Source organism: Amphiura filiformis, chromosome 4 (assembly GCF_039555335.1).
Source record: "Amphiura filiformis chromosome 4, Afil_fr2py, whole genome shotgun sequence".
Classification (NCBI taxonomy): domain Eukaryota; kingdom Metazoa; phylum Echinodermata; class Ophiuroidea; order Amphilepidida; family Amphiuridae; genus Amphiura; species Amphiura filiformis.
The window spans coordinates 21,371,312-21,381,824 of NC_092631.1; the positions used below are offsets into that span (position 1 = coordinate 21,371,312).

The following is a 10,513-nucleotide window of genomic DNA, read 5'->3' on the forward strand; positions in this document are numbered from 1 at the left end:
ATAATGTTATTTAAGTGTTGACAAAATATTTGGTCAAAATGTTTGCAAAAATAGTTTACAATGACATTTCGAAAACATTTTAAAAATATTGTTGTAGTGTGTTTTCATACAAAACGTTTTAAAACGATTTCATGACCTTTATATAACCCGACATTTTAATGTTATTAAAACGTTTTTAATGTTACCAAAACCCAAAATGTAACTTATTTAAAACGCAGTATAGCGTATACGTAAGCTTATTGAATGCAACATATTATAATGGCACTTAAATACTGAACAATTCTGATTTTAGAATCTACCAGTTTAATAATCGCGAAAGCCCGAGTTAAAAATCTTGGGAAGCCAGCAAACAGAGGGAGTACGGTGACTAAAAAGATCAGATGTGAAAAGCTATCAATTGTGCACAAATTAATTAAATCAGAGTTTTAAGAGTATGCACAATGGGCAAGTAGACTACGGAGAAGTCTAGAGGAGTACAAGAAAGGAGTCAAAAATATGAACAAGTCCAAACACCATCATTAAATTCAGAAATATTTAGACCAGAATGAACAGGAATTAAACATGCTATAAAGAGCCAAAGGAAAGGTTTTTAGTTTGTTGGTCATAAGTAGCCAATTTTCAATGTTGCCTTCATAACAATTATAAAAGTAGTTATCCCAGCAAACACAAAAACGTTTTAAAAACGTTTTAAATAAGTTATATTTTGGCTTTTGGTTTAGGTAAAAACGTTTTAGTAACATTAAAATATCGGGTTATATAAAGGTCACGATAACGTTTTAAAACACACTACAACAATATTTTTTAATGTTTTCAAAAAATGTTATTGTAAAATATTTTTGCAAACAGTTTTTGCCAAATATTGTGTCAATACTTAAATAACATTATGTTAAAATATTTGAACCCAGCAAACATAGAAATGTTCTTAAAATGTTTTTTCAAAACCTTTTAATAACATTTAAATGTCGGGTTATATAAAGGTCATGAAAACGTTTTTAAAACGTTATTGAAAATATTTTGGGCAAACATTTTTCGAAAGATATTTTTCAACCCCAAAATAACATTCTGTTTAGAATGTTTTGTATCAAGTTTTCAAGAATGTTTTTGGAATGTTATTAAAACGTTTTTATACCCTTTATATAACCCGACATTTAAACCTTTTCTGTAAAACATCTTTATTTGCAGAGCAGTAGATTATCAAAAATGTTTTTAAGGTTATGAAAACGTTTTATACTCTTAATATACCCTTTATATAACCCGACATTTAAACGTTTTCTGACAACCTTTTATAACCTTTTGCGAATGATGTCGAAAACGTTTTGTGTTTGCTGGGTAACAACCATTACCATATCCATATTGTTAGTTGTGCGAAAGGTTGGAATGTTTAAAGTGTCTAAAGAGCTTCTAAGTATTTACTAGTCTCATTGAAACAACGTCCATGAGCTAAACTTCAAACATTCTTCGCCTGTTTCCTTCAAACAACGCTAAACAAACAGCCTTGCCCCTGTCCAAAATCTTCGTCACCCCACTATAGATTATAGGGAGGCAGGCTTATCTTTCCTTCTTACAATCCCCCTCTCCATCGATCATTTTAACATAAAAATGATAATTTTAACGATTAACAATAGTAATATTTTACTATTACTAAGACACGATTCGCTTGACCGAACATTGCCACTACTCCATTATACGCAGTATTCGGGCGCCAATAATTGTCATTAATATTTAAATTTGTCATTGAACCCACCAATGAAAATGCATCAGGTTGTTTTCCCATCGTCATGACGGAGAAAACCAAACATCATTGAACAAATAATATTTTCATTGATCGGTAGCTCCGCTGGGGTATATACTAGGAAGCGGCAAGGTCTGGTAAATGGGCGTTACCCTGGCGACAACAGACGCTTGCAACCTGTAGATCGTTAGCCTGAGTTCATTCTGTTTAAACGTCTTACTGACAGGAACAAAAATAAATACCAGCCCAAAAATTGTTACATTTTTCTTGATTTAGAAAAACAAAACTACAGAATCAACTATGGGTGAATGGAAAAATGGACTTTGTGGATGTTTTAATAATATCGGTATTTGCATCATCACATATATTGTACCTTGTTACACCGCTGGTAAGGTAGCAGAGAAAAATGGAGAAAGTTGTATCATGTACGGGTGTTTGTCGACGCTAGGTTGTATTGGACTCTGGTCTATGACTAAAATCAGAGGAATGACACGAGAATCGAAAGGAATTGAAGTAAGTATAATGTTTAATTGTTTATCCTATTTGTTCTTTATGTTGGATTTAATCCGTCTTTATCTTGTTTTATATATTTCGCAGTGCTTGACTTTGCAAAGCATAGATTACCTATGTGAAACCAATGAATGCCCATTTTGTGAGAGGCTATAAAGATATCAAGATTTGCTCTATCGTATTATAGATTTGGTAAAAAAAAAATCCACAATTAAATTACCTGTTTCATAAGGGATATTTATAGAAACCCTAATCATGATAACACTAAAGATACACTAATTTTATGACCCCGTTAAAATGGCCTTATTTTCAAGCTATAGGTTGTTTTAGCATCTCTTTACAAGGCGTTAGTTAATCAGCCCTTCGTTATATGCAAAATAAATGTACCCTTCTTTTTTCCAATGTTGAGCTAATTTAACTAGCGACATTATTTCCCTGAATAAGAAAGTTTCCACGACCAAACTACAGTAATATTGAGGGAAAAAAAAAGCATTTCTCGTCACCTGTACTACCATATTTAATAATTAGGTAGTTTTAAAAATTTCAATTTTTAATCATTTGCTATAAAATTTAATTTGTATTATATCGCGAATTTCAAACAAATCAAAATTATTTGATATCAAAATGACATTCCTCGTATTCAGAACGCAATTTGGTGTGTCTGATGTGCATGGCTCAGGTCCCACAAAAAATTGTGTGCAAACGTCACTATCCGATCCCTTAAGAGTCAGCGAACCAATTTGTGTACGCATGTCGCTGTAATATTTTATTTTGCAACAATCACAAGTTTGCGTAAAGTTGACAACCAGGATAAGAAGAAGTTTACAATGAACGAAAATAAAGACATAACAAGACCCTATTTTGCTGGACTCGAGGAGGACTCGAAGCCGAGTCACCGAGTCCTTGGGGTCCGAGTCCGAGTCCTTAGCTACCAAGTCCGAGTCCTAGTCCTTGAAAAAACGACTCGAGAAAAAAAATGACCCCAATAATAATTTTTATTCCACTTGTAACACTTTTAAACATGTCAATGGGTCTGGCCCCCACGGATCCCAGATAAGTAAAGTTGTACGACCTATAGTTACGAAGACGTTGTATATGAAAGGTCTAAGGTCGATTTGCTTGTTGTGTCATAGGGTCCAAAAGTCAAAGATGCTCCAATTTTCGTAAAAGTTGAGGTAAATTGTTCGCCTAGCTTTCAGAAAAAGAATAGTTTACACTATACTTGCGATGTCTATCTAGCATTTTACACAGCAAAGAGTTCAAATATACTAGGATTCCATAGGATTCAATGGCATTTGTATTTATTTATCAGCTAGCTTCTGAACTCAACTCAACATCGCTGATAATAAAACTATTCTTTTGCATCCAATTTTACGAAAATCGGAGCAATTTTAATTTGTCACTCCTGTACATGTACAACATATCCAAAATAGAATGTCTATTACGCTATTCCTGCTTGCGCTTAGCACTTGTTGAATTTATAGTTCTAATCGATATTTTATAATCGATAACCCGTTCAGGTTGAACTGAATATCTAAAAACTAGGGACATGCTGTGAATTGCAAATTAAATAAATGACGTTTTGACCATTAAAAATGACAACCCAGCCCAGCAAACACAAATATGTTACAAACATGATAACGTTTATGATCGCGTTATGGTTTTGGATCAAAACGTTTTAATAACGTGTAAAGTCGGGTTATGTAAAGGTCATGAAAACATTTTTAACGTCTTACATGAAAAAACGCTACAATAACATTTTAAAATGTTGTTAAATTGTTAATGTAAAATATATTTGGCAAACATTGGAAATTATTACAAAGAATTCTCTAAATACTAAAATACAAGCACTTGCTGCATATGATTGTAGTTATATGCAGTATAAATTATTAATGAAAAAGGGACTGTTTTCTAATTACTTCGTGCGTTGGCAAATTTTCTTTAATTAATTAAAGGAACAACAAGCTGACTCTGTACATGTGCGTGTTTGAACACGCACATGTACCTATATACAGATTAGACCAATTGTCTTAGATACCAAGCCAAATATACGCTTGCAATATGTTGTAAGATGAGTATTTTGGTATCAAATCGCAAAAAAAATCAACAATTTTTCAATTGTTCTATGTTTATGTTAAGGTATGTATTCAATTTTAAATTATGTTATTCGTAAATAAGTTCATCAGGATTGTCAGCAAATATAATTTGCAAAAGTTCTTGTAAACAAATTCTAAGAGATATTTGGCTAAAATGATGGTAAAATCCTACGAAACGTATTTGAGGTGTGTTTAACATCATTTTACCCAATTTTTATATTTGTTTACAAGAACTTTAGCAAATCAAGTTGTGTTATTCATTATTCAAATTAATTTAACATAGATTCTTAATTGGGCTATTCCATTTAAAACCCATACTACCCCTGTGACAGATGTTGGAGAATTCTTTCACAGGGGGAGTATGTTTTTCAAATGTAATTAGTCAGGGTTAATCATTTTGAAACCCATACTCCCCCTGTATATGCCTTTATCAATATCTTCAACAACTGGAGTGAGTATTTCAAATGGACGTTACCCAACTGTCTATTCTATTTGAAATTCATACTCCCTCTGTGGAAGATATTTCCAAAATCTTCGACAGGGGTAGTGTGGATTTTATATTATGCCTATTTTGTTACCCAATATCTCATGCCTGTATATTTCACTTTTGTTTTTTACAGGGCTCTTACACAATGGATCTACTCATGATTTGGTTTTGTACTCTCTGTGCATTAGCGCAAGAAGCTCAGGTGAGATGACACTTTTTTTGCTTTGCTCTTTTCCCGGTTATTTTCATGTTTATCCATATTGTTGAATCTCAATAATAATAATAATTGCCAAATGTTTTATTATAAAAAATACCAAAATAATGACAATTTGAATGACTTATCCTTCACTTTTACGCGATTTATAAACAATTTTAATTTTTGACACTTGCCCTGGCCTGGAATCACTGAAAGGGACTTTAAGAACTTTTAGAGCGCTGTTATCCACCTACAAAAAGACGCCCATGCGCATAAAAGATGATAATTAAAATCTTGTTCTATGGTATTTTATCTTGCTTGTTTTTTATCTCTCTGGATTTGTATGTAAAATGTTTTTTTAGATTATCATTAATGTTCTTGGAAATATTTGTAAGATAATTGTACTGCTTGTTTTGTATGTAAAGCTCAATGAAGCATTTTGCTATAATCATCTTTTCTGCTTAAATAGAGTCAAAACACCGTCTATTATCTCTTTATTGAGGACTGCCTGAATTACCTTTTCAGCCTTGTGGGTAAAGTGGTTTTTGAGTGGGTATTCCTCATTATGTCTGCTTCTGTCTGTTCTTAGAAGAAAGAGACCTCTTTCTTACACCCTTTGACTACGTTGTAGGCGTGCCTAATTAGGCCATATGCAGTCCATGTCAATCATCTTTTGCAATTTTTTGATATTCTTAATTGTAATGTTTTCTGATCTGCTTATTCTGGTCAATTTCATGATAATTCCTTTACAAACCTCAGTATGACCTATCTACTTGTGTGGATCTCTATTATGTTCGTTTTCCCCACCCATCCTTAAGCCTGTATCCCTCTTGACTTGCTTTGTTTGTCATGTCTGTGTCTGTGCCAAGCTGTACATCAAGATCGTTAATCCATCATAGGCATAGACATGACAAACAAGGCAAGTCAAGAGGGATAAAGGCTTAAGAATGGGTAGGAGAAACGCACACACTGGAGATCCACACAAGTAGACATGTCATACTGAGATTTGAAGAGGAATGATCTTGAAATTGACCAGAACAGATTAGAATAACATTAACAACATTACAATAACGACAGCCAAACATGATTGACATGGATTGCATAAATATGTGCCTAATTAGACAAACATGCAACATGGATCAAGGACTGGTTAAGGAGATAGTGACTAAGGACGCCCACTCAAAAAACACTTCACCCAAAACATGGAACAAGAGTAAAAAAAAACAAATAAAAAACCATGACCAACATCCAAAAACAGATACACATAAAAAAGTACCGAGTATTATCAAATCTAGTATTATTATTAAAGATAAGAATATTTCTGATGTTAATTAAGGTTTGAAATTTATTTATTTATTTATTTATTTATTTATTTATTTATTTATTTATTTATTTATTTATTTATTTATTTATTTATTTATTTATTTATTTATTTATTTATTTATTTATTTATTTATTTATTTATTTATTTATTTATTTATTTATTTATTTATTTATTTATTTATTTATTTATTTATCTTTATACAGGAATGGGAAGACGCTCCAGCAGGTGCGGGCGAATCGATGGCGAGAGAATAAAGATGTTTTCTCCAGTAATCAGCTGAACATACCACCTTGATGTATTATCTGTTATACATATCGCTCCGTGTCGCCTGTCTGTCTTTGCACGTTTTGGGTTGCATCTTTGTTCACCACTTGTGCGATTTGAACCCATGACTATAAAGCTTATATTAGGACTTACATTTCGAACTATGAACTTCAACTTCGGATCAGACTCTTTGAAAACAAATTAACCAAACCAAACTTACCATACCAACCAAACTGCAGTCAAACACAAGAACCACACCCAGACACGACAGACAGACAGATAGAAACACATACAAACAAAACAAAATATGCATTGTGGGATTTACGTTACTCAGCTCCACTCGGGGGGTGCTACACTTGTGTTGCCTGATGGGAATGCCCGAGTGCAATTAAAATGCTTGTATGACGGCAACCACCTGTCTTACTCGGCGACGAAAACAACCCTAATTTTGTGGCATGGATTGTAAAATGATTGTAAATAAGGACTTATTTTTAAGGTCCGCTTGTTTCATATTTAGTGTTATACTTATAATGATGTAAGGAACTTTAGGACGTTTTATACAACTGTGCTATGTATATTTATTTTCTTTAATGATTTCTGCAAGTTCAGATATTTTTTATGTTAAACAAATCAATGCTATTATCATACGGATATGTCTCAATCAGTCTATTTCAAACTGCATGTCATCAAAACCATTTTCTGGTCAGGTAATTTTAAATAATCAATTCAAAATCCATTCGTTTTCTCACGTTAAATATTATAACATAAAAATCCTTAAATTGACATCATTCTTGCTAAAAAGGAGTGTCATCCTATATTGATTGATTGATTGATTGATTGATTGATTGATTGATTGATTGATTAATTAATATTGATTGATTGATTGATTGATTGATTGATTGATTGAACGTGTGCACTTCTTTTCTTCATACAAAACGTTTTAAAAACGTGTCCGTGACCTTTATATAACCCGACATTAAAATGTTATAGAAACGTTTTGAAAACACGTTTATATACTGTAGTGATGAATTTTATTATTTTTTTGTTTATGATTTATCACACTGAAATAGACATTTTTTAAATAAATAAATACCAAGATAGTATAAAATATTTTTATGTTTGCTGGGTCACACTGTACATTTGTATTATAGTTTTATTTGCGATGTTTAAAAAAATGTTAAATGTATGTTGCAGCTTATATTGAATTTAATGTTACATGTTATGATGTGAAGTAATTATCACGAGATATACTTGACTGAAGACAAAACCACAGTGCCTATAAATAACATAAGCTGGGGACAATAGCCTGCGTGCACTTTAATAGCCATCAATAGTCATATTTAATTAATAGGGAAAGGCGAAAAATTAATATCAATTGTCTCGCGGTTACAGCACTTGCCATAAAATTATTTAAAATATTCATAACAACAGGTGCAATTCGTATTATTTCATTTCTTAAGTGCATCCGCGCACGCGCTGAGTACGCTTTTAATTAATGAGACAAAATCCGTCGTTACAACCTTAAATAATCCCCACATGTTTTTATGAAATTGGATGGCTTAATTCAATCTAAACAATGGCTTTTCCTCAGCTTTTGTTATAATAATTTTGACCACCTAAAGTGTTATCAACTTCTCGTTGATTATAAAACACTATAGTGAGCAATACCATGAGTGCATTATGAATACAAAAGTAGATATAGTTATTGTGCAAATTTTAAGTTGATGTTCGTGTTGTATTTTAGACAAAGACTGGACTATATTTTTTCGTGCATGTACATAGTATTATTATTATTAATATTAACACGCAAACATTGTCATAATTACTGGTTCCAAAGTCGTTTGTTAATAAATAAGTCTGCATACAAATCTACATTCATATTGGTTATTATTATCTTATAAACTGTTTCAGTTTACACAGATGTGTGATTTATTTTTACATAATGGTTATTGTGAAACGGCACAAAGTGTCCTTTGGTTGCAAATGGATATAATTCTACTTGAAATTTATACACCCTATGGAAGACACAACCTTAATCTCCCACACAGTGGGTGTAGATTTAAAATGGAGTCGCCCATTGTGGTAATCCTATTTCTAATTCACATTCCCTGTGTGGAAGATTAGGCTGATTTCATCCATAAGGGGTGTATGGATTTCAATTGGAAAAGTTCAACCGGACCCTTCACTCAAAACCATGCGAGGTAAATAAGACACCTGTCTGGTGACTTGGAAAGCTTTGATAAAAAATAGCGGAGCACAGAATAGAACACATTCTGTAACATAATTATAGTCTTAGAATTCTAATCGTATGAATCGCATAATCGTACGTTAAGATTTGTAATATACTATACACTGCAAATCGGAAGTGGACAACTATGGTCAAATAGTGCTTTAAAATAGGGGCTATACTAAACATAATGCTGAACACATGTTCAGAGTTTAAACATGCTTGAATAACTAAACATGCCTAGAATCTGGACATGTTGTAAATATTAAAATATTTATCATTAATTTAATGTGTCTAAGCACTATTTGGTCTATAATTTCTAAGCAATCGATCTACAATGTATTAAAGTAGTGAACATATTACAATAATCAGTAAAATACATCCGTGTAAATTGTATGTGTTTTGATAAATCTGTTATTTATCTGCAACTCTGTGATATAGATGTTGTTTTGATTTTATTTTAATAAAAGGATTTTTAGAATGGAAATTCAAAACATTGATTGGAATGTTTATTACCTTGGTTATAGTCGTTGAAGTATCTACTGCTGATATGGGTATTAATGAAGTAGCTATATCAACTGCTGATATGAGTGTCGATAAAGTAGCTATTTGCTGCTGATATGGGTGTTAATAAAGTAACACTCTACTGCTGATATGGGTATTGATGATTAAGGGTAGACGAGGTATTGTTGGTCGAAGCAACCTAAAAATCGATTTTCATTATCTAGATCAATATATTATTGAAAATTAACACCTTGATGTTTTACAAAAGTTCATTCTACAAATTGTATACTTTGCAAACTTGCTTAATTTATTGTTGTTAATGAGTTATGTACGTTTTACACAAGTGTTGTTGTTTCAGCGCTCTTTACAACGTAACTCAAGAACCGCAGCACATATAAAAGTATCTCTGTGATATTTTAATTCTTTTACACGCTCGCTATGAATTGGCAATGCAGTTTTTGCCAAAACTCACTACCATTCGTAACATGCTGTGAACTACCAAATCACAACAGTTTAAAATAATTAATAACCTTAAGTAGCTACATGTGCCTCTAATATGGGTGTTGATGAAGTAGCTATCTACTGCTGATATGGGTGTTGATGAAGTAGCTATCTACTGCTGATATGGGTGTTGATGAAGTAGCTATCTCATGCTGATATGGGTGTTGATGAAGTAGCTATCTCATGCTGATATAGGTGTTGATAAAGTAGCTATCTACTTTTAATGATTAGAGTGTTGATGAAGTAGCTATCTGCTGCTGATATGGGTGTTGATGAAGTAGATACCTATGGGTATTGATGACGTAGCTATCTACTGCTGATATGGGTGTTGATGAAGTATCTATATATCTACTGCTAATAAGAGTACTGATGAAGTAGCTGTCTACTTTAAATATGGGTGTTGAAAAGGAAGCTATCTACTGCTGATAGTGTTGTTGATGAAGTAGCTATCAGATAATATGGGTGTTCGTGATGCAGCTATCTACTGCTGATATGTGTATTTATTAATATTTATTAATTAGCTATCTACCGCTGATATGTGGGCTGATGAAGTAGCTATCGACTGCTGATATGGGTGTTGATGAAGTAGCTATCTGCTGCTGATATATGTGTTGATGAAGTAGCTATCTACTTTTGATATGGGTATTGATGACGTAGCTATCTACTGCTGAT

The 10,513-nt window shown here is 32.5% G+C and overlaps 1 protein-coding gene across 1 annotated transcript; it reads left to right on the plus strand.

Moving 5' to 3' along the window:
• Positions 1-1,773: 1,773 nt before the first annotated feature.
• On the plus strand, positions 1,774-7,306 carry LOC140150685 (uncharacterized). The gene is made up of 3 exons (XM_072172767.1): positions 1,774-2,245; positions 4,959-5,027; positions 6,549-7,306. The coding sequence occupies exons 1-3, from the start codon at positions 2,033-2,035 to the stop codon at positions 6,597-6,599; spliced, it is 333 nt and encodes a 110-aa protein (XP_072028868.1). The 5' UTR covers positions 1,774-2,032; the 3' UTR covers positions 6,600-7,306.
• Positions 7,307-10,513: the final 3,207 nt, after the last annotated feature.

Coding starts and splice junctions, on each gene's coding strand:
- LOC140150685 (XM_072172767.1), top strand. CDS start 2,033: ATGGGTGAATGGAAAAATGGACTTTGTGGATGTTTTAATAATATCGGT. Junction 2,246..4,958: donor GAGAATCGAAAGGAATTGAA/GTAAGTATAATG, acceptor TGTTTTTTACAG/GGCTCTTACACAATGGATCT. Junction 5,028..6,548: donor CATTAGCGCAAGAAGCTCAG/GTGAGATGACAC, acceptor ATCTTTATACAG/GAATGGGAAGACGCTCCAGC.